The sequence below is a fragment of the Cervus canadensis genome, chromosome 25 (genome assembly GCF_019320065.1).
Source record: "Cervus canadensis isolate Bull #8, Minnesota chromosome 25, ASM1932006v1, whole genome shotgun sequence".
NCBI classification, from domain to species: domain Eukaryota; kingdom Metazoa; phylum Chordata; class Mammalia; order Artiodactyla; family Cervidae; genus Cervus; species Cervus canadensis.
The window spans coordinates 8392921-8417259 of NC_057410.1; the positions used below are offsets into that span (position 1 = coordinate 8392921).

General features: G+C 40.4%; 1 protein-coding gene across 1 annotated transcript in view; it reads right to left on the reverse strand.

Moving 5' to 3' along the window:
• Positions 1 to 24339, reverse strand: part of GNS (glucosamine (N-acetyl)-6-sulfatase) — a 46669-nt gene that overhangs the window by 20368 nt on the left and 1962 nt on the right. Inside the window, exons 2-9 of the mRNA XM_043447397.1 lie at positions 14778 to 14837; positions 11617 to 11823; positions 9634 to 9699; positions 9107 to 9205; positions 7266 to 7433; positions 5302 to 5384; positions 3915 to 4033; positions 2084 to 2187 (exon numbers count right to left, since the gene is read on the reverse strand). Of these exons, the coding sequence (XP_043303332.1) occupies positions 2084 to 2187; positions 3915 to 4033; positions 5302 to 5384; positions 7266 to 7433; positions 9107 to 9205; positions 9634 to 9699; positions 11617 to 11823; positions 14778 to 14837 (906 nt within the window). The remainder of the gene's footprint in view (positions 1 to 2083; positions 2188 to 3914; positions 4034 to 5301; positions 5385 to 7265; positions 7434 to 9106; positions 9206 to 9633; positions 9700 to 11616; positions 11824 to 14777; positions 14838 to 24339) is intronic.

A 24339-nucleotide genomic window follows, 5' to 3' on the forward strand; every position in this document is an offset into this window, starting at 1 on the left:
TTCAGATTCTAACATTTAAAATGTTAAATGTTCCACTGTTAACTTGGAAGAAAAAAGGAACACCCTGTTCCCTGGGCAGCTGTCTGACAATTGTGCTCATCAGCCTCCCTCCTCACACAGATGTAGTCCCAATAGCCCTCTTCCTGGGACATGCACATGGCTACAGATGTGCCTCAATACACTCCCAACACCCAGAAGAAGCTTTTATGGTTGAATGGTCTTCCAAACCTGCCCACCTCTCTTGAAAGGAGATATCCATTTAGAGGGTAATGGATTTGTAGTGGAAAGTGACTGGCTTTAAAAATGTGGGTCTTGAGAGAAAAAGAAAATTCAGAAGGCAATTATGAAGGCCACTTTAAGTTTCTGAGAGAATTTTACCAGAATTCCAATCAAGGGCATCGTGAAAGGAGACAAGTAAATGGCAGACATTTAAACAAAGTAAACATTAAACCCTCAAATTCAACTCAGGTACCCAGAATACCTAGAAATTCCGGCCGATCTTCCAATTTTAGCTTAAATGATCCATTTTCTTGTTTTCTTTTGTCTCTCTCACAGAGCTGGGACTGAAATTGTGCTATCCAGGAAGATGGTAAACATAACTGGTAGAGCCTATCAATTCTTCTCTCTCAAGATGGGATCAAAGAGCTTGGATCAAGGGGCCCATCATCTGCCTCAATATTAAAACCAAGTATGAAACCAGATGGAAATGGTAACAAAAGAAGAATGTGATTCTTTATGACAGTTTTAGGAAAGAGAATCAGTAAAGCAGAAAGGCATTAGTAAGGGAGAGTCCCACAGAGAGGGACTAAATTCTCAGAGGACGAGCTTTCTGTAGCCTTCTACGCAGAGGGAGCTCAGACCAGGTGGACATCAGCCAGGAATACCTGCGAGCAGGCTGGAATGCAGAATCAGAATCTGCCCGTCAACAAGGCCCCCAGGGGACGTGCACACCCAAGCAAGCCTGAAGAGCCTTGCTCTACAGGCTGTGGGCTCCAGCCTGGGCTGCCTCTCAAGAGTCATGGTGAACTTGAGGGGAAAAAAGCAGAGGCAGCGTTTCTAGTCCAGGCCAAGTGATTCAATCCAAAACTTTCTAGATGTTGAGCCTTTCACTTTCAGGAGGTAGTTTTAATGAGCACCCTGGGGAAGTGCAGTCACCATGTAAAGATTCAATTTCAAGAGACAAGCGAAAGCTATTCACGCTGATGTGATCATGTATATAAGGGGAAAATACAGCCAAGACTGGGTGGCCAGCAGTTTACTGCTATTATAATGTCAGACAGTGAAAGACAAATACTATAAGCTATCACTTATTTGTGAAATCTAGCAAATACAACAAACTACCAAATATAACAAAACATGGATATGGAGAACAGACACAGAGAACAAACCGCTGCTGCTGCTAAGTCGCTTCAGTCGTGTCCGACTCTGTGCGACCCCACAGACAGCAGCCCACCAGGCTCCCCCGTCCCTGGGATTCTCCAGGCAAGAACACTGGAGTGGGTTGCCATTTCCTTCTCCAATGCATGAAAGGAAAAGTGAAAGTGAAGTCGCTCAGTCGTGTCCACCTCTTCGTGACCCCATGGACCACAGCCGACCAGGCTCCTCTGCCCATGGGATTTTCCAGGCAAGAGTACTGGAGTGGGGTGCCATTGCCTTCTCTGAGAGAACAAACTAGTGGTTACCAAAGGGGAGATGGGATGGGGAGGAGAAATACAGGAATGGAAGATTAAAAGGTACAAAGTATTAGGTGTAAAATAAGCTACATGGATATATGGTACAACACAGGACATACAGCCAATATTTACAAATAACTCAATGGAACATGGCCTTTAAAAACTGTGAATCATTATACTGTACATCTGAACTTACAGAATATTGTACATCAAGTATACTTCAATTAAAAAAAAAGAAAGAAATAAGAATCACCATTTGCAAAGCTTATAAACACACGTGTAAAATCTTAAGCCAATCAGCCTTTATCCTCAAAGGAGGAGAAATAGAATAGGTCTCCTCTTGGGAGGAAAAGCTTTCTTTTCTCAGGCATATACTACCTATACATAGCATCACTGTATCAGGAACCTACCTTGCTTGTCTGATTTGGTTTGATCCCAGGCCCTCGAACCAGTAGTGGAACTTTGATATCAAATTCATACAGCTGTCTTTTGTCTATTGGCAAAGAAAACTGTCCTGGAAAAAAAAAATGCATAGGGTAAAGATGGAGCCAAGACAGAAATGTCTCTCATGTATGCATTCATTCAATCAACAGTAAAAATCAAAAATAGCCTTGTTTTACTAATTATGGTGTCTTAGCAATCTTAGCAAAGAGCTAAAATCCCCCAGGGTCTCTAATTACTACAAGGCAGGAAACAATGAGCTCATCTTCTTTAAATAAACTTCCAGAGGAACTCCCTGGCCTTAAATAGGCAAATACAACAAAAGGAATGACTAGAAAGTATTGAAGCACAAATATACATTATATATGTATGACACTCCACCTGATCACAACTGAATGAAGTTAGTCTAAAAGCTGTTAAATAAAGGAACAAAACCATTTATCCGGCCTTTCCTGAATAAACTGTACCTCAAGATAACCAAACAGTTGATGAGGCAAATTTCCTTAGGAATTCCAGCTAGTAAATTCAAAAGGAAAGACAGAGTTATGAAGTCAAATTTTGCAGTTTCTGAGGGAACCGATTTAAGCACAATCATCAATGGAAGCTTCAGCCACAAGAGGTTCATAGGAGGAGTTCAGATTGGTACCACATGAGCCATCAATCAGAAACAGCATCTCTAAGGTGAGGCAACCAGACACCTGGGCTTCATGATATGAAGCAGTAAGAAGTACACGGCAGCATCAGTAAGAAAGCATTCTTGCTGAAAAACACATATTTCTATTAAGACTCTACATCTAACTATCAGTGCATAGAAAATGCTGAGTATAGATAAACAAGTTATCACATACGCAATCAGCCACATCTAGAATGTGATATTCTAAAGGACAAAAGACCAATTTCTCCAATAAATCAGTGGCAAAAGACAGCCTTACGACACACAAAGAGTAAAGGTGTTGTGTGGATTTTATGTAGGTTCTGATACATAATCAACTAATCAGATGCATAATCAAGTGTTGACATATGGAATCACCACGTCTGGAGTGCCTTCAGAAACTTCTAGCTAACAAAGAAACATCCAGAAGGAATGAGGAATTCAAAAGACTGGCCCTGTGTCACTGAAAATTAAAGCTAGACAACGAAGGTTAATTTACTATCTTTGACTGTTTAAAAATATTCATAATAACAGAGGAAATGCCTAATCAATCCACTCCTGTGCAATTATCAGATTAATTACCTTCAAGTTTAGGAAATTTAAGAGTGGAGAAAGAAGAAAATACTGATTTTTAGCTAGAGAAGGTCCAAGTAGAAAGGATGAAAGTCAAGGACACGGGGCTGACTCATACTGCAGCTGTGAAAAGACAAAACCACAAAACAAAAACCACACACACCAAAAACCTAATTTCACAAGAAAGTTTTTCCCCAAGGCAACCCTCTCTTGGTCTTCCTGTGTAAAATGTCATACCCCTATTCTCTAAGATCCACTATCCTTTAAATTAAGTTCAGTTTCTCACCTCTTTCATAAAACCTGCCTCCAACCCATCAAGCTTATCCTCTGCTTAGACTCCTTAGAACACCATGTAATTTAGCCTGTGAAACAGCAAGTAATGAAACTGGGTCTCTCCCCACCCAGGGAATGAGTTGGGAATGGGAATGAGTTGGCCTTCTAACCAGAGGAGCCCTGAGGGCAAGACCCTCCCTCTGGCCTGTTCACCACAGCAAAAGGTCAGAAGCTCCCAGCCAGCGCTACTGATGGGGTGAGAACAGAAAGGCACTTCGCCAAGGCCACGGTCTGCCCCTTACCGGTGTGATAGCCGTTGTCTGAGGTGTAAAAGATGTAGGTGTTGTTGAGTTCCCCATTGAACTCCAATCGCTTGACCAGCTTCTCCACGAGGTCATCCACTGAGAGCAGAGTCTGCCACCTGAATGAGCGGGGGCAGCAATGGCGCCTCAGAGACAAAGGGCTGAGGTACTGCCATCTTGCCAAAATGGCAAAGCCAAGTCCAAACAAGCCCCCAGACCCAAACACCCCCCACCTCCCTCCCACAGAAACCCCTCAGAGCCACTCTTCCCCGAAAGCTCCAATCCCACATTTCCTTTCCTTTCATTGCAAAACACAGATTAGGAAATTTCAAAACACTCCAAATTTAACCAATTCCACAGAAATAAACTAGGCTTTTAAAAAACCAGTTAGCTTTATTATTTATCATGACTGGTGATCAGAATGAAAGACTCTTGGTGTTGATGTATGGCAGACACCAAAATAATATTGTAAAGCAATTATCCTTCAAGTAAAAAAAAAAAAAAAAAAAAAACCCCACTACCGGAGGGCAAACTTGTCAAATCAGCACTGATTGACAGAGATGAATCCAGACAGACCTGTGCTGCAACAGTGTTTAATGGACTAAAAGGGGTCAGCAAGCTATAGTCATGGGTCAAAGCTTGACCACATTCTGGTTTCAACTGTGGTACAAGACATAAAATATTACTGTCTTAACCATCTGTAAGTAGATAGGTCAGTAGGGTTCAGTATATTCACAGAGTGAAACCGATCTCCGGAACGTTTTCACCTTGCGAATCTGAAACTCTACACCCCCGAAACGACACCTTGCTGGCTGCTTTTATATGAAGTTTTACTGGAACACAGCCATGCGCACTGGTTCTCGTATTGTCCGGGGCTGCTCTGCACTCCAGCAGAGTGGCGCGTCAGCCAACAGACACAAGATGGCCTACAAGCCGGTAATGTTCACTGTCTGCCCCTCCACAGAAGAAGTCTGCCAATCCTCGTCTAAAACTAAATACACCTGAAGAGAAAGTAATGCACTTTTAAAAAGCTGACTTAAAAGAATTTTCTTGAAAACTCAAAACAGCAAAGGCAGATATTTTGCCCTAGTCTAAGCCTTTGGGTCATATGTAATTTTCTTTAGACATAGTGAAAAGAAAAATTTCAACCAAATGGCTCCAATTTGCAACATTTTAACAAATCAGAAAAATGGACTGTTTAATCAGTCCTGAGGGCCAAAGGCCACCTTACTGCTAAATGCGGAGACCTCCTATCAGAGTCTTTCCCACCAACTTGCTAAGCTCTGATTTTTTTCTCACAGATAACCACATGGTGCAGTCCCCTGTTCACGGGTTGCTTCTGAGGGTCCTCAAAGACCACCCAGACTGAGAAAGGAGCAGCTCTTACCTTTTCCTAAAGGCATTATCTAAAAACTGTATTGAAGAATTAGTCATTGGGGTCTTGGCTTGCCGAATTAACCAGTGCTTGTTCTAAAATTTAAAAGAAAAAAAAAAGTTAGCACTAAGTCACCACAGTCAAATAAAGTACTAGAGTAGATAAAAGGATCACTTGATATTTGAGCAAAAAGGAACTAACTGGAGCCTGTTTAAGCAACTTCAGATTTTCCCTCCACCACCCACTCCCACCTCCCTTCTCTGTGTTTGTAAGGAAAAAAAAAATTCTGCAATTATCACTCATTTTTTAGCTTCTTCCCAACCCCTCCCTAACAGCAGAAGGCCTGGGATCCTTCCTGAGCAGCATAAGACATTTAGAGAAAGATACTGGAAACTGACTAGACTACATTTGCAACTTGGAATCTGTGCTACCACAATTGAGTCTACCACTCACACTACAAAAGGGTAAATACTAACTTTACCTTCCTCTAAGTTTTGCCTAATAAGTCATCATTCCATTCCCTTCTACGTTCCTACCTAAAGTATAGATCATTCTTCAACCTTGGGAAAAAAATCTTATCACGGCAATTTTCTAAAATTTCAAATCCAAATCTAGAGGCTTCTTCTCATTTAAATAAAGACGTTTTCGTAAAAAATTGCCAAATACTTTTGATTTTCTCCTCCTTATTCATACAACCCTAGGCTGCCACCATCCAAACTGTCATCCTCAGCCTTTAGTTAATGTGCTTGAAAAATGCTACACAGCGTGTTCTCCTACTGCAAATTCATGTTAGAACAGGAAAAACTGAGAAATTCTGTAGCACAGTGACTTATTTAACCTTAAGTTGCTGAGCTTACTTAGCCATGGGAGCTTGTATGAACTTCTTCTGGAACAGAGAGAGACCAGCCCTGTGGTTTAAAACTCAATTCACTCAGTTTTATCATACACAGCAAGCACAGCCTATCATGTGCCAGGCAACATGCTAAATGTTTCTATGTACAGACTCCTGAGAGTCCCCTGGACTGCCAGGAGATCAAACCAGTCAACCCTAAAGGAAATCAACTGTGAACATTCATTGGAAGGATTGATACTGAAGCTCCAATATTTTGGCCACCTAATGTGAAGAGCCAACTCATTTGAAAAGACCCTAATGCTGGGAAAGATTGAAGGCAGGAGGAGAAGGAAATAACAAGAGGATGACATGGTTGGATGGCATCACCGACTCAATGGACTTGAGTCTGAGCAAGCTCCAGGAGATGGTGAAGGACAGGGAGCCTGGCGTGCTGCAGCCCATTGGGTCGAAAAGAGTCAGACATGACTGAGCAACTGAACATGCGAGGTCAGGATCCCCCACTTCAGAGGGAAAAACGGAACTTAAGCATCTTACTAACGGTCAGGGCACTTAGTTAGAAAGCGGTAGTACTGAATCTAACTCCAAGACTCATTCTTCCTACCGCCTCACGAGTAACGAAGACTTCAGGGAAACAAGCATGAGGTGGGAGCAGCCTTCAGTCTTCAAACCACTGAACTGCCTATCTCCTGGACCGAGGGGAGGGTAAGCGGCGCTGGAGGCGAACAGTGCTTAGGTTACAGCCCTTTATTACCGTCCTTGCTCTGGTTCACTTCTCCATCCAACTTCCCTTTCCAATCACGCTACACTGCATCACACTCTTTTTCCTACGCCTCCGCCCAGAGGAAAGCCAGCATGGAGGTGATCAGCAGGGACCGTAGGCAGGAAGGACAGCATTTCTCCACCACTCCCCGTGGACTCTCGAGTTGCTCACGGGGTGCATGGCAGGAAACTTACCTGGATTCCTGAAGCACATGTATACGACCTGGTGTACTAGAGACAGGCACAATTACCTCAAAAAGATTGAGAAGGAAGACCACCTACATGACTCAAAGGCTTCCTGACCAGTGTGTTACACACTTAATCACATCGAGCCTGGCCGGATGCAAGGCTGAGGGGAAGTTACCGTTCCATGGATGTTGAAGTTCTTGTTTCTTGGTGCAAAGACGTTCTGGAAGGCGTTCTGGTACTGAGGTGCAGCCGTCCAGGGCGAATGAGGCGCTGGGGTGGAGATCATCATGAAGAATGGCTCGGAGTTGGACTTGTAGTCCAGGAAGTCCAAGGAGACATTGGCCTGACACACAGAAAGACTGGTCATCTCTCACCCCACCCAGCAGCTGAGGCCCGGATAAGCGGCTGTTCTCTGGTGAAAGGGGCGCAGGGTCCTGTGAGCTTTCCCCCAGTTCTGGCACATAATCTATGTCACAGTCACTTGCAAGCGTGTTGCTGGAACGAATCATCCAGCTTTCAGGCAAACGCATGAAAATACTGAAAAGCACACCCATTTGTAAGCAAGCTGGAGAAGGAAATGGCAACCCAGTCCAGCGTTCGTGCCTGGAGAATCCCCAGGGACAGGGGAGCCTGGCAGGCCACAGTCCCTGGGGTCTCCAAGAGTCAGACATGCCTGAGCGACTAACGCTTTCCTTAAGAAAGCAACTGGGACTCGGACGACTTTACATGACCTAAAAGTTGTTATGCCTCCCATGAGGAAAAAAAGAATAGTTCGGTCATTTTAGTATTAATTTACATTAATGCCACTCAGAGCATACACATTTGATGCTTTAATGAATATAAAAAAAGAGTCAACCTAATTCACAATAGTGGGAAAAGTGAATTAAGTTACCATAATCTTACAAAAATGCTGGGGTCAAGAGAGTAGATAGGATATCCTAAGTTATGCCGGCTGAAGTTAAGCTAAGCTAAGCTAAGCTAAGTGAATAATACTAAGTCCAAATATGCCACACCAGGGTTTTAATTTATCTGGACTTAAAAGTTTTTCATTTGCTGCTCTGGAGACAGTTTATGAAAATTAAAGCTTCCCACATACACACATGCTGTGTTTTTAATTGTTCTAGTTGATTTACATCTTCATTTATTTCCAACATGAAACTCAAAAGACACTATCAATTTCCGACCATCATCCCACCCATCTAACTTTACCTCAGCCCCGTCAGAAACTCTGGTTTCTCCAACACGTCAGGCACACTCCTGCCGCGACACCGTCACACTTCTTGCTTCCTTTGCCTGTGGCTCTCTTTCCGCTGATCTGTACAGCCATTCTCCTCTCCTTTAGGATTCTGCTTAAATACTATCTAAGTAACTTCCATCCTCTGCCTTATTGCTCTAACTCATCACCCTCTAACAAGACAACACACACATGTGTAAATAAATCTACCCCTAAAAGGTGACCTCCCACAGAATCGGGGACTTTGCTTTATTTATTGCCTAGTACCAGCTCTGAGGGGTGCTGAAGTACTTGGTGAATGAATACCCCATGGGGGGTTGTCATTAGAACCATCTCAGACAGGGAAAGAGAGTCCCAAATTCATGTTCCCGTTTGAGGTTTTTTTTTAAATATATAATACCCAATGCCTGAAGAACTTCCCTGCCTCTATTCCCTTATCCTCATGATGAAGCCGTCATCCTGCAGCCTGTGAGTAAAACTGGGGTCAAGAGTAGGAACCCTTACAGTGTAAAACCTCTTCAAAGTAATCTCCACAGTATTAGAGATTAGCCTTTGGAAAAGGGATTTGCTGCTGGAATTTCAAAAACATTAGATCTGAGCCTGGCTTAATTACAAAGAAAAACACTCTCAGGAATCTTTAACCAGCTGAAAATATTCTTCAGCAGTTAGATCAAGTTATTATTCATGCTACTCAATGTGAACAAATATAACTAAAGGTTTCTGAGGCAGAGTCTTTAGTTAAGCATGAGCTAAACTGCAAGGACAGAGCCTCAGGAACTCACCAAGACATCTGTTAGATAGTCCACACTGTAGTTTTCACCGTGCTTCCGCGCCTTCCCATTGATAGACAGAGTGTAATTATAATATTTAGAATTCTTTTCCTATCAAAGAGAGGAAAGTGAGGTTTTTTTTTTCTTTTTAATGAGGCCAGCATACAAAATGAAAGTTGAAAACCGTACTGGGCTAAACTGTACTCTGCTTAAACAGTGATAAGACATAAAAGGTAACTGCTCAAGTCAATACTGAATTAGACTTCTTGACTACAGTTTTATGAGCCGAGTTTCAATAATATGTTTAGTTAAAAACCCAGAAACAGATCCGGTACAACAGCAAAATATGTTGCTAAACCTTGTGGAATGCAAGAAAAATATCTCACGACAGAGTGACTCACGAATCAACAGACTTTTAAGGAGATGAAGTGGCCAACCATAACAGCAAACCAAGTAATGTCAGTATCAGAGCTACAGCAGAAAGTAACAAGCATCTGTAGGGTTCTGTGTAATCGTTGCTGACTTCACTGTTCACTCACCAATGCATACCAGTAACTCCAGCCCAGAGGAACGTGTCCGAGTCCACCTGCATCTGGGGCTCCATACTGGAAAGCAAGACAAGCAATGCCTTAGAAGTTCATGGGATGTGACCAGACCAGAAAGAAACACGGAACTGTCAGAATCTTTTTACATCAGTGCCTGAAACATGGTAAGTGCTTAATTTCCACAAGTACAAAAATCAATTGAAAAGCGAAGAACACTACAGACCTAGGAATTTCTGAAGCGTAAGTTGGCAAACTATGGCTGGTGGGCCAAATCCAGCCTGCCAACTGCTTAGCTGGCAAGCTAAGAATTTTCTTCCAAACATTAAAAAATATAAACACTAAAACAAACAAATAAACAAAAAACCCAAAAACCACCAAACAAAATCAAAATATACTTGAATGAAAAAAAAATCAAAAGAGGATTATTTTTGTGACAATTTGCCTGAAGTTTAAACTTCAGTGATGGTGAAGCCTTACTGAAACACGGCACCCTCACTGGCTTCCGCAGGTCTGTGGCTGCGTTCCAGCGACAATGACACAACGGAACAGTCACTACACAGACATACGGCCTGCAAAAGCCTGAAATAGTTACTCTTGGTCCTCTTCAGGAAAAGGCAATAGAGCTAAAGCCATAGGGCTCATCTGTTGAGCTACTGATTGCATAGACTGGTCTAGCCAGCCTTGTGGCTAACTGCCCAAATCAGGCTATAAGCTCTCAGTCTATCACTTCAGCTCTCCTGATGATGGAAGTCCATTTTTGCTATTTTATGTTTATTTTTTAACCATGCCACATGGTATGTGGGATCTTAGTTCCTCGACCAGGGACTGAACCCGCACCCCCTGAATTGGAAGCTCGGAGTCTTAACCACTGGACCACCACGGAATTCCCTGAAGACTACATTTGGACTCAATTTATCTGATGAAATGAATTAAGTGAAGAGACCACAGAGTCATCCCATTTTATCCTGACAAGGCTTAACACTGCCCATTTAATGCAGTACCTCTAAGAACTAATTCTTTGTAGTTTGAAGAATTTCTAATTTTGTGTATGTTAGAAGATCTTCAATATGAAAAGTAGTGTATGTTCTCTTTATGACCTGTAGCCATAATCCATCACACTTATTACTCACGACTCTTTACTGAGTCATTTTTCATCAAACCCACAAAGCTGAAAATTCCCCCAATTATTACAGGAAGGGAGAGAATTAACAAAATTCAGATCAGATATTAAGATCTCTAGCAACCATCGATAAAGTACATAAGAAAACATACATGTTCTCTTTGTCCTGAATCCCACTTTTACTTTAAGAGATAATCCCAAACACTCTCAAACACATTATTTTCATTAAGCCTGAACTCTGACTAAATGCTAAGGCCAGTGTGGTGGACGCAAGGCCCTGAAGCCTGGCCTGGGCAGGTCACAATGAGGCCTCCTTCATCCCGGGCCTTCAAGGCCAGCACGCTAACCATTCAGGCACATAATTCAATGGACTGAATGTCTCAGGCTTGGGCACTCTTCATCACTGATCTCCCCACAATCTGTTTCCAGTTTCCAAAAAATGGGTTAAGTTGTTATTATTCAGGAAAGAAGCGCAAAGGAAAAAATTCTTCACTCTGGTCCTGATAAAGGAGAAATGGAAACAAAGATACCATGACGGCCATGTGACAAGCAGAATTCTTGACGGAAAAAAGGGAAGATGTATCAGGCCACTGTGGTCTGAAGACAATTTTAAAATAAATGATCCAGAGACTGTCTGAAGAAAGAATAACCACCATGTCCAAATCCTGTAAATTACGTTCATGTAAGTAAGTTCCTGTTTAACAGGTAGATTAAGAGAAATGCCAGACACCCAAAAACCCTTTAACAGGACTTGAATGGATACTAATTAAAAAACAATTAACATGAATTATATAAATTCACATTTCAGGAGCTGTTATTAACAAAACAAAAGGGAATAATTAGACCATTCAACATACCTCATTTAAGTATTTCCCTGCAAAAAAGGTCTGATACCCACACATGGATCTGAGAATTGCTGGGAAAGTATTCGGCTCTTGGATCTTCTGCCAAGACTTACTGCTGCAGTTCCCCTCCAGAGTGTTGTTGACCACGTGATGATTGTGTGGGTACTTCCCTGTCAGGATGCTGGCTCGGCTTGGGCAGCAGAGAGCACTTGGCACATACTACAAAGGGAAGAGAAGTGAGAGAGACAGTTACACAAGACAGACGGATTTCTCATCATTTCTAATCAGAATAGAGAAAGCTGCTCAGTTCCCCTAACTTCAAATCTCTAATTTCCCGTGGGATAGGGATTTTCTTTATAGATAACACACTCCAGAGCTGCTTTAAGTTCTCTAGTGGAGACAGGAAACAGAACAACCAAGAGAACACACCTCTTTTTCCGCTAGTTTCTTTTTACAGGATAACCTGAAGTTGTTCTAATTTCATCGGCCAAAGAAATGTTACATACAAGGAACACAGCATGCTGGGAGTGAGGTCCCGAGCAAACATGAAGAATACTCCTTGAATCTAGAGCAGCTGAGAAGTAGGGAGTCATTTTCAGGCTGATCTGGAGTTTTCGCTTACCTGCATCACTTTATACACTGGACACAGATTTTTTTTTTTCCTACTCTAATTATGTATCATTAGCTCCTATCATCAACAGAATTACCCTATTTGACCTAGTAATATTTGTCTAGGTCCTAACACTCATTACCTATCCACTTTACAGAAGGGTAATAGTAGCTTATACTCACACCAGCAGAGCAGGAATGCTCATTTTGCTCACCCTTGCCAGAATTACGTATTATTCCTTTGAAACAATTCACATTTCTTTGGCCTTTTAAATTGGAATTGGCGTTCTTAAATACTGGTGAGGATGAACATTCTCCACATGCATACTGATCAATTGTGTTCATGTGAATGGTCTGTTCATGCACTTTGCACATTTTCCCTCCTGTTACCTAAGTTTTTTAAGACTTCCCTGGTGGCTCAGACAGTCAAGTGTCTGTCTGCCTACAATGCAGGAGACCCGGGTTCAATCCCTGGGTTGGGAAGATCTCTTGGAGAAGGAAATGGCAACCCACTCCAGTATTCTTGCCTGGAAAATCCCATGGATGGAAGAGCCTGGTAGGCCACAATCCATGGGGTCGCAGAGAGTCGGACACGACTGAGCAACTTCACTCACCCACTACATAAGCTTTAAGGAAGGATTCAATCATACTACAAATACTTCCTAGTTTTTACTTTTGCTTTTTAATTTGGTTGGATGTTTTGACTTTTGTAATTTTCACACTGGCAACTCTTTTAATTCTCCTTTTTTATTTCCTGACCTATTTTTTGGCCAATGCTATGCTGTTCACTGGATCTTCATATTACATTTCAGGGTCTGGTAGAGATATCTCTTTAAAAATTTTACCTTGATTATTCTAACCTACTTATTATTCCAGATAACTTTGGAATCACTAAATTCAGCCTAAAAAGAATCCCGCTGGGATTCTGACTAGAATAAGCATTTTATAACGTGTCTCTCCACAGAAAATGATGTGTATAACTATGCATGAAGTACTTTATCACTCACCAAATATTCTAACTGCATTTATAGGTCTTAACCATTACTGTACACCACTAGCTATTCCTAGAGCCTATATTTTCCTGCCTTTGTATCAGTGGGATCACTTCTCCCCCCACCTCATGTTTCTCTAACTAGTTACATGGAAGAAAGTTATTTACAGCTTTTCATTTCTAACTTACTAAATTCTATTAATTTAAAAGCTTTCCAACAACTCTCTTCTGATTTCTAAGTAGAAACTTCAGACAAGTGGAAATAACAATTTTGGCCTTCACAAGACTTATGCCATTGACTAGACAGTTCAGCAGATGATTAAGTGAGAAATACTGGGCCCTTGTTGTCTTCCCTAAGAACCGTACCCTGAGACTTTAATCTTAACTATAAGTTGTGCTATTTGTTTGAAATAGTCATCATAGTGCATTCTTCTAATGGTTTAACAAGTTACAAGAAAAGGGGTGCCAACATTTCAGAGAACTTTTTTTTTTTTTTTGGATGCAGACCATTTTTAACGGTCTTTCTTGAATTTGTTAAAATACTACTTTTACGTCTTTGTTTTTTGGCTGCAAGCATCCTAGCTCCCTGACCAGGAATCAAACTCTCACCACCCGCCCCCAACGTTGGAAGGCAAAGTCCCAACCACTGGACCACCAGGGAAGTCCCTCAGAGGACTTTTAAATATCTATTGAGACAACCATCTAATTTTCCTTCTGTTAACCACTGTTGGTGGACGATATAATAACCACCATTACGTAGTGGTACTTACTACAAGTCAGGCATTGATATAAGTGCTTGCTTTACCTGTAACAATCCATTTAACCTCTGAGATAGGCTTTAGTATTCCTATTTACAAAAGGGGAAACCAAAGGCAAAAAAGCTTAATAACTTGCTCAAGGAAGCACAGCTAGAAAAGACAGCGAGAACATTCAAAACACAGTGGTCTGGTTCCAGAGTCTGTGCTCTTTACCACAACACTGCTGCTCTTCAAAGGATTTCCTGACACGAAGCTATGCTGCCACTGACTTGGTTATGAGCATGGTTCCTGAATTTGATTTGTCAGTATTTTGTTTTGGGTCTTTGCATTTATGTTTATATATGAACATATACACATGTATTAACATACATGTATATGCATGCACACACATATGCATAGTTGTTAGGTTTGTTCTGTTTTCTTGGTATTATCTTTGCTAGGTTTGACTATAAGGGTTAACTGGGCTTTGTAAAGTAGTCTGCAAGCTTTTACCATGGAACACTTTACAGAGTACAAATGATACCCAATTCTTACAATTCGTTTTCAAACCTCCAATCATGAAGGTTTAAATAAACTTCTCTAGTTCTGAGGTGCAGATCAGAATGGCTTACAAGATACCTGCCACTAATTTTCAATAGTTAAGTAGTAATATTTCAATTAAAAGAACTTACATCACATTAAATAGAATCTTTCCTTCAGATCAGGCATATAACTAGAAGAAAAACCGTAAAAAATACAGTAGACTACTCAAGAGTGTTTCTTCTTAGAATATAAACACAAGAGTTTAACAAAATTAAATCAGCTTCAAAACTTACAGCACTGGAGAAAGTCATTCCCATTTCCCCAATGAGAGCCTTGGTTTTCTTCAGTGGTGTCTGTAAAATAAATAAATATCTGTCAAACAATTTCTTCCAATAAACTAAAACACAAAGGACAAAATTTGTGTTTTTTGATTACTCTCAACCTTTTATTCCCAAATGATCAGCTCCATCTGACACTAAGAAACAGCTGAGAGTCCTGTGTGATTCAGGAGATGAACCCAAGTTTGGTTCCAGTCAGTTATGTCCTGTGCAAAAGTTCAAGTAGTTAGAATGCTTGTGGGAAGGGAAAGTTCACAGCTGAAGATATTATTCTAGCGATGCTGATTTCAATGTAATGAAACCTTGATGCCCTTCTCTCATTTGTCACCAGCCCCCTTACAAAAAGATAGGGTATATCTACCTCCATTAATTCATCTTTAGAAGCAGAATCTGGAAAACGATATGAAAGGAGCCTTTCACCCCTTAAAAGAGAAATAAACCAACACTGACTGAACAAACTGACTCAAATATCAGTCACTTGGCATACGGCCCAGATGCACAATTTCTGACTACAAGCTCATGGCCCTCTGCACTAGACAACCACCACCTCAGGCAAAACTTGAGCCAAAGGGCAAACAGATCTACACAGAACCTCATCAAGCAAAAGACTAGTCAGAAATTACTTTGTTTATATCCTTGCTTTTTATCTTTTGCTCAAAGTTTAAGATCCTGACAAGTATAGAAAACAACTAGTTTCAAATCCTACTGTGAGGACAGAAAGCATGATGTTGGTCATTTAGATACAAATAATAGTAATAAAACTAATAATCTTTATTCAGATTTCAGACAGCAAGAAAGGACAATCTGAAGAAGCTCATTTTAGCTGTATTATATGAGTCGGTTCACGATGATTCTGAAGTGCCTTTGAAAGCTGAGACCATACTGAACACAGTTTTAAGTGTATTTTGTTGTGGAAAAATTCCTTACAGACTAATAACCCAAATACACAACTATATTAATAAGAGGGTCATTCTCACTGTATAAAAGTTACCACCACTGTTTTATATAGATGTTAGAAAACCAGCAACCCACTCCAGTATTCTTGCCTGGAGAATCCCATGGACAGAGGAGCCTGGCGGACTACAGTCCCTGGGGTTGCAAAGAGTCAGACACGATTGAGCGACTTCATTTCACTTCACTAGAAAACCTAAAGAATCCATTAGCTTGAGAATTCTCACTTATTCAAGAACTCTGAAAAAGTATTTGACAAAACTCAACATCCATTTATGACAAAAATTCTCAAAGTAGATAGACAAGGAATGTGCCTCAACATAATAAAGGTCATATATAACAAGTTCATAGATAACACCCTACTCAGCAGTTTTCTTCTAGGATCAGGAACAAGACAAGGATACCCACTCTCGCCAATTTTATTCCACATAGTTTCAGAAGTCCTAACCACTGCAATCAGAGAAGAAAAAGAAAAGAAATCCAAATTGCAAAGGAAGGAGTCAAACTGTCACTGTCTGAAGACGACATGATACTATGCATAGAAAATCCAAATCCATCACCAAAAAACTACCAGAGCTCAATGAATCTGGTAAAGTTGCAGGACACATTAATATGCAGTTAATAAAGTTAATATGGTGTTGCATTTCTCTACACTAACAAAGAATTATCAAAAAGAAATTAAGGAAACGATCTCATTTATAATCACATCAAAAAGAATAAAATACCTAGGAATAAACTTACCTAGGGAAGTCAAAGACCTGCACTCACCAAATTGTAAGATGGTGAAAGAAACTGAAGAACACACAAACAGATGGAAAGATACATCTGACTGATGGATCAGAAAAACTAATATTGTTAAAATGACCAAACTACCCAAGGCAATCTACAGATTCAATACAATTTCTATCAAAATACCAATGCCATTTTTCACAGTGCTAGAACAAACCATTTTTCAGTTTGTATGGAAACACAGAAAACCCTGTATAGCCAAAATGACCTTGAGTAAAGAGCATGGAGCTGGAGGCCTCATGCTCTTTTGCTTCAGACTATACTACAAAGTTACAGTAATCAAAATAATATGGTACTGGCACAAAAACAGACATGTAGATCAATAGAACAGAATAGAGAGAAATAAACCCACGCACTTGTGATCTATTATATATGACAAAGGAAGCAAGAATATACAACAGAGAAAAGACAATCTCTTCAATAAGTGGTGCTGCCAAAACAGGATGGCTTCATGTAAGAGAATGAAATTAGAACATTTTCTCCCACCATATGCAAAAATAAACTCAAAATGGACTGAAGACCTAGATGTAAGACTGGAAACCATAAAAATCATTAAGGAAAAGAGAGGCAAAATGCTCTCTGACATACATAGTAGTAATATATTTTTGGATCTGCCTCCTAAGGCAAGAAACAAAATAAAAAACACATGGGACCTAATGAAATTTAAAAGCCTATGCCCAACAAACTATTGACGGAAGAGCAATAAAAACCTACTGAATGGAAGAAAATAGGGGCAAATGATATGACTGACAAGAGATCAACATTAAATATATAAACAGCTCATATAACCCAGTATTAAAAAACAAACCAACCCTGATTAAGAAACAAAAGCCCAGGGCGTCCCTGGTGGCTCAGTGGTAAAGAATCCACTTGCCAATGCAGGAGACAAGGGTTTGATCCCTGATCCAGAGATCCCACATGCCCCAGAGCAACTAAGCCTGGGACCCACAACTACTGAGCCCATGGGCTGCAACTGCAGAAGCCTGTGTGCCCTAAAGACCATGCTCCACAACAAGAGACGCCCACACACTGCAACTACAGAGTAGTCCCTGCAAGCCACAACTATAGAAAAGTCCATACAGCAGTGAAGACCCAGCACAGCAAAAAAAAATCAATAAACTTATTTTTAAAAAAGAAACAGATGACTTAAACAGACGTTTCTCCAAAGACATACAGATGGTCAGACACATGAAAAAAGATGCTCAACACCATTAACCAGACAAAAGCAAATCAAAACCACAATGAGATACTACCTAACACCTGTCAGAATAGCCATTATTAAAAAAGACCACAAATAACAAATGCCAACAAGGATGCGGAGAAAAGGGAACCCTTGCACATTGTTGGTGGAAATATAAATTGGCACAGTCGCTGTGGAAATAGCATGGAGGTTCCCCCAAAAACTAAAAATAGAACTACCATATGATCCAGCAATTCTACTCCTGGTTATATACCTGCAGAAAACAAAAACATTAATTTGAAAAGATACAGGCACCCCAATGTTCATAGCAGCATTATTTACAATAGCCAAGACATGGAAGCAACCTAAGTCTCCATCAGTAGATGAATGGATAAAGAAGATGAGGTATATATCTACAATGGGATATTACTTAGCCATAAAAAAGACTAGTATTTTGCCATCTCTAACAACCTGGAGGGTATTATGGTTAGTGAAATAAATCAGACAAACACTGTATGTTTTCACTTCTATGTAGAAGCTAAAAAATAAAACAAACTAATGAATATAACAAAAAAAGAAAGGGATTAACAGACACAGAGAACAAACTAGCGGTTTCCCAGTAGGGAGGTGGACGTGGGAGGCCCAGGACAGGAGTAAAGGATTAAAAGGTCCAAACGACCATGAATAAAATGTGTAAGATAAGGTACACAGAAGCACTGCGCGGCACACAGAAGACCGCCGATACGGGGTAACTGTAAACTGGGTGTCATCTATAACAACCTTGAATCACTATGTTGCACACCTGAAACATACTGTAAACCAACATATCTGAATTTAAAAAAAAAAAAACCACTACAGTAGTCAGAACAGAAATGGTATAAAAACAGAGACACAAATTAAGAGAACAGAACAGAGATCTTAGGAATAAATCCACACACTGAGGGTCAATTCATTTATGACAAAGGAGCCAAGAATATACAGTGGGAAAGGAATAGACAATAAATATTGCTGGAAAAGCTGGACAGCCTCATGAAAATCAATAAAGCCAGAACACTCCCTCACACCGTACACAAAAACAAACCCAAAATGGCTTAAAGACTTAAATATGACACCATAAAATTCCTAGAAGGAGGAGGCAAAACACTCTGACATAAACTGCAGCAATATTTTCTTATATCAATCTCTCAAGACAAAAGAAATAGAAGCAAAAATAAACAAATGGGACCTAGTCAAACTTACAAGCTTTTGCACACAAAGGAAATCACAAACAGACAAACTATGGACTGAGAGAAAATAGCTGCAAAGAATGGGACCCACAAGGGGTTAATTTCCAAAATATACAAACAGATCAGTATCAAAAAAACAAAAACCCAATCCAGAAGTCTTCTTTTGAAGAGTTAGGTCTTTTGAAAGTTAGGTCTTCTGCCCTAACAAGACACTTCTCCAAAGAAGACATACAGATGGCCAACAGGCACAGGAAAAAATGCTCAATACTGTTTAATTATTACAGAAATGGAAATCAAAACTACAATGAGGTATTGCCTCACACCTGTCGGAATGGCCATCATCAAGAAGTCTACAAATAATGCTAGAGAGGGTGAGGAGAAGAGAGAATTTTCCAACAATGCTGGTATGAATGTAAATTGGTGCAGCCACTATGGAGAACAGTATGATGGTTCCTTAAGAAACTAAAAGTATAATTACAATATGATCCAGCAGTCTCACTCCTCAGCATGTATCTGGAAAAGACAAACAGTCTAAAATTTGCAAAGATACACACACCCCAATGTTCACAGCAGCACTATCTACAACATCCAAGATGTGGAAGCAACCTAAATGTGCATCAATAGATGAAATAAGATGTGGGGGGTATGTGTGTGTGTGTGTACACACAGCGGAGTATTACTCTGTAATAAAAAGGATGAAATTCTGAAAATTTGCCATATACACACAGCGGATTATTACTCTGTAATAAAAAGCATGAAATTCTGAAAATTTGCCATTTGCAGCAACATGGATGGACCTAGAGATGATCATAATAAGTAAGGACACAGAAAGACATATTATATGATATATTTGTATGTGGAATCTAAATACAAATGAACTTATTTACAAAAACAAAAACAGACTCACATAGAAAACAAGCTTATGGTTATCAAAGGTGGGGGATGAAGAGATAAATTAGGAGTATGGGATTAACAGATACACATGACTATATATAAAACAGATTAAAAAAACAAAGACTTACTATGTACCATGGAGAACTATGGGCTTCCCAGGTGGCACTGTTGGTAAAGAATTTGCCTGCCAAGGAGATGCCAGAGATGTAGGTTCAATCCCTAGGTTGGGAGGATCTCCTGGAGGAGCAAATGGCAGTCCACTCCAGTATTCCTGCCAGTAAACTCCATGGACAGAAGAGCTTGGCAGAATCCAGTTCATGCAGTTGCAAAATAGTCAGACATACTTAATGACTAAACAACAACAATAACAATACGGAACTATATTCACTATCTTACTGTAAACTATAATGGAAAGGAATCTGAAAAAGTATATGTATATATACAACTAAATCACTTTGTTGTACACCTGAAACACAAGACTGTAAATCAACTACAGCTCAATTAAAGAATAAAAAAATCTACAGAGCAAAAGAAACTTACTGAATGGGAGAAAATATCTGCAAGTCAGACTTGATAAAGGATTAATATGCAAAATATATAAAGAACTCATACAATTCAATAGCAAAAACAATCGCCAACTAAAAAATGCACAAAGGCTCTGAATAGATGTTTTTCCAGAAAAGACATATGAATGGCCATAAGGTACACGAAAAAATATTCAATGTTTCTAATTGTCAGGGAAATGCAAATGAAAACCACAATGAGATAGAACTTCCCACCTGTTAAAATGGCTATACTCAAAAAGACAAGAAATTAAAAACACAATGAGATAGTATCTCATATCTATTAGAATGACTATTACTATAAAGACAAGAGATAAAAAGTTATGTGGCAGTCTGGATGGGAGGGGAGTCTGGGGGAGAACGGATACAAGTGTATGCATGGCTGAGTTCCTTCTCTGTTCACCTGAAACCATAACAACATTGTTAATCAGCTATACCCCAATACAAAATTAAAAGTTTTTTAAAAATAAAATAAATATATGCACAACTTCAAAAAGATGTGTTGGTAATATAGAAAATAGGGAACCCTTACCAGGCTTCCCTGGTGGTTTAGACGGTAAAGAGTCTGTCTGCAGTGTGGGGGACCTGGGTTTGATCCCTGGGTCGGAAAGATCCCCTGGAGAAGGAAATGGCAACCCACTCCAGTATCCTTGCCTGGAAAATTCCATGGACGAAGAAGCCTGGCAGGCTCCAGTCCATGGGGTCGCAAAGAGTCGGACACAACTGAACACGTTGACTTCCTTTCTTTCTTATGCAATTGTTGATGGAAATATAAACTGGTTCAGCCAGTATGAAAAATCATATGGAGGTTCCTCAAAAAATTAACAATACAACTAACCATATGATCCAGCAGTTCCACTTCTGAGTATCTGAAGAAAATGAAAATGCTAACTTCAAAAGCTACATGTACCCACATGTTCACTGCAGCATTACTTACAACAGCCAAGACATGGAAACAGCCTCAATGTCTACTGACAGATGAATGGGTAAAGAGGATATTGTACATACATACAATGGAATAATACTCAACCATAAAAAAAGAATGAAAATATGCCATTTGCAGTGAATCCATAGGGAGAGGAAATAGGAATGCAAAGTGTAAATGGGAAAAGGACTGTGTGAGCTGATTGTTAAGGAACCTAATAGTCAAATTGGTATTCATACAAAGCTATTGGAGAGTGATTTTACAGTAAGACTAAATTGTGTGATGGTAACACATTTGCTAAACAAAGTGTGCCAGGCACTGATCTAGGCAGTGGTGGACAAAAGATAGACGGTCCCTGCCCTCATGATCCTTGCACTTAAAACAACGGGGAAACAGACAACTATTCCAGGCAGTGAAGAGAGCTATAAACCTGGACATCGCACTTGAGGCTGATAAGAGAAAAGGGGAAAACTACTTTAGATGGGTGGTCAGGAGAGGCCTCCTTCAGGATGTAACTTCAGTACTGACGGTGACATGGTGAGTCAGTCATGCAAAGCAGGAGAAGATGCTTTCAGGGTGAGTGAACAAGTAAAATGCTGCCAGAAAGAGAAAGCAACACCCATGAGGGTGGAACAAAGGCCAGCGTGCTAGAAGTAGCAAAGAAAGCAAAGGGGAGCACACGGTAAAAAGACAAGGAGAGGCAGGAGCCAGACGTCGACGCAGGGCTGTATAGTTATTCAGATTTTAGTTTAAGTCAAAGTCGCTCGGTCATGTCCAACTCTTTGAGAACCCATGGACTATACAGTCCATGGAATTTTCCAGGCCAGACTACTGGAGTGGCTAGCCTTATCCCTTCTTCAAGGGATCTTCCCAAACCAGGGATCGAACCCAGGTCTCCGTCATTGCAGGCGGATTCTTTACCAGCTAAGCCACAAGGGAAGCCTAAGAATACTGGAGTGGGTAGCCTATCCCTTCTCCAGCAGATCTTCCCAACCCAGCAATCAAACCGGGGTCTCCTGCATTGCAGGCGGATTCTTTACCAACTGAGCGATCAGGGAAGCCCTTTAGTTTAAGTAGGAAAGGTGTATTAATAACCATAACCTTTATACTGCTAAACAGTAGTACAAGGGATAACCATGCTCTATGCTTAATCAAACAAGTCCCAAACAGGAACTTGTTTGTACCAAAAATGTATATGTGGGCCCATGCTAACCTGAATGATAAAGTCAGTCCTTAAGATCTAAACACAGATAGCGGCTGGTCAGGTTAAGGCCAAACTACATTCTTTAAGAAACAACCAACCTTACACTTGCATGTGACTAATGTGCTGCTTTACTTGTCTGAAGCAAAAAAAAAAAAAAAACCTACCAAAAACGCTAAAGGAGTCATTCACTTTCCTGGGCCCCAAACACATCTGCTCTGAAACAACATTTAGACCATTCTGATAGTTCTATGGCTAACTTTTAAAAATGAAAGATCACTTTGCCTTAAGCAAGGACATGATGTATTCATTTTTCCCCTATGTCTCCTTTCCTCACTTCCTTGAGATTTTGACCAAACATCACTTTTTCTAGAGAGAATGTCTTTAAAAAGAGCAACCTGTGCTTCACTGAAGAACACTATGTTCATCACACTGCAATAACAAAACCAATCGCAATGAATAAAACCAAGAAATGGATGAACAGTTCCCTGGGCAAAAACTAAAATGGAGTTCCACAGATGAAACCTACACCAAGAAAGATAAACTGTTAAAGATGATGCTACCACATAAAAAACTACTACTTTTTTGGTAGATGACTGCAAGATTCCAAAACCACAACCCATACATGTGCTATATTCCTTTGACCTGAGTTAGTCTGGGGGATTGACACCTGTTTATTTGCCAACTAAGGTGGCAATTCATGATCTTTTTGGGGAGGGGGGGAGGGGGCGGGGGTCAGAGACTTCCCTCTCTCCACAAAAATGAAAATAATACACACAAAGTATTGCATATAAATTAACAAGTTGCATGACCCCACTTGTGTTCCTGAATGTCACCTGAAAAAAATCTCCGATCTATGTATGGTATGAGTGACTATGCTGATACGGGTATGTTGAATGATATCCGGTAAATCAGTATTACCACAGTATTTTAGAATAGGAGAAAAAGCATATAATCTCAGGGTTCTGAGATTACAAGATGCCAGGATTTGCCCCTCATTATAGCTATGTAAGGCTTCCCTGGTGGCTCAGTGGTGAAGAATCTACCTGCAAGGCAGGAGACCTATGCTCGATCTCTGGGTTGGGGAGATCTCCTGGGGAAAGGAATAGCAATCCACTCCAGTCTTCTTTTCTGGGAAATCCCAGGGACAGAGGAGTCTGGCAGGCTACAGTCCAGGGGGCCACAAAGAGTCAGACACAACTGAGTGACTAAAAGCACCAACCACATTGCTATACGAAGTTTGGCCAAGTTAGTTAGCCCCTTCTATATTTAAGTTTCTCATTTTTTAAGGTAAATATAATACCTACAGCAGAGGATTCCTGTGATGACTGAAGCACAGGATAAAACACTTCACACTCTGACTAGTTCCAAAAGTGAAAGTGAAAGTCACTCAGTCAAGTTCAACTCTCTATGACCCCACTGACTATGCGGTCCACGGAATTCTCCAGACCAGAATACTGGAGTGAGTAGCCTTTCCCTTCTCCAGGGGATATTCCCAACCCAGGTATCTAACCCAGGTCTCCTGTATTGCAGGAGGATTCTTTACTGTCTGAGCCACCAGGAAGTCCAACTAGCTCCAAGTAGGTTCTCAAATGCCATTATTTCTTTGCTCTTCCGCTTCAAGTCTTGTTTGACAATTAGTGGTAGAATATTCTGTAAAAGATTACAGACGTCAGAATTCTCCAGAAAACTGACAGTATTAAATTTGACTTTTCCTCCACTTAATTTTGGCTCTTCTCTCCAGCACAAACATCTACAGAAAGAATTTGCTACTGCTTTAAAGGAGTA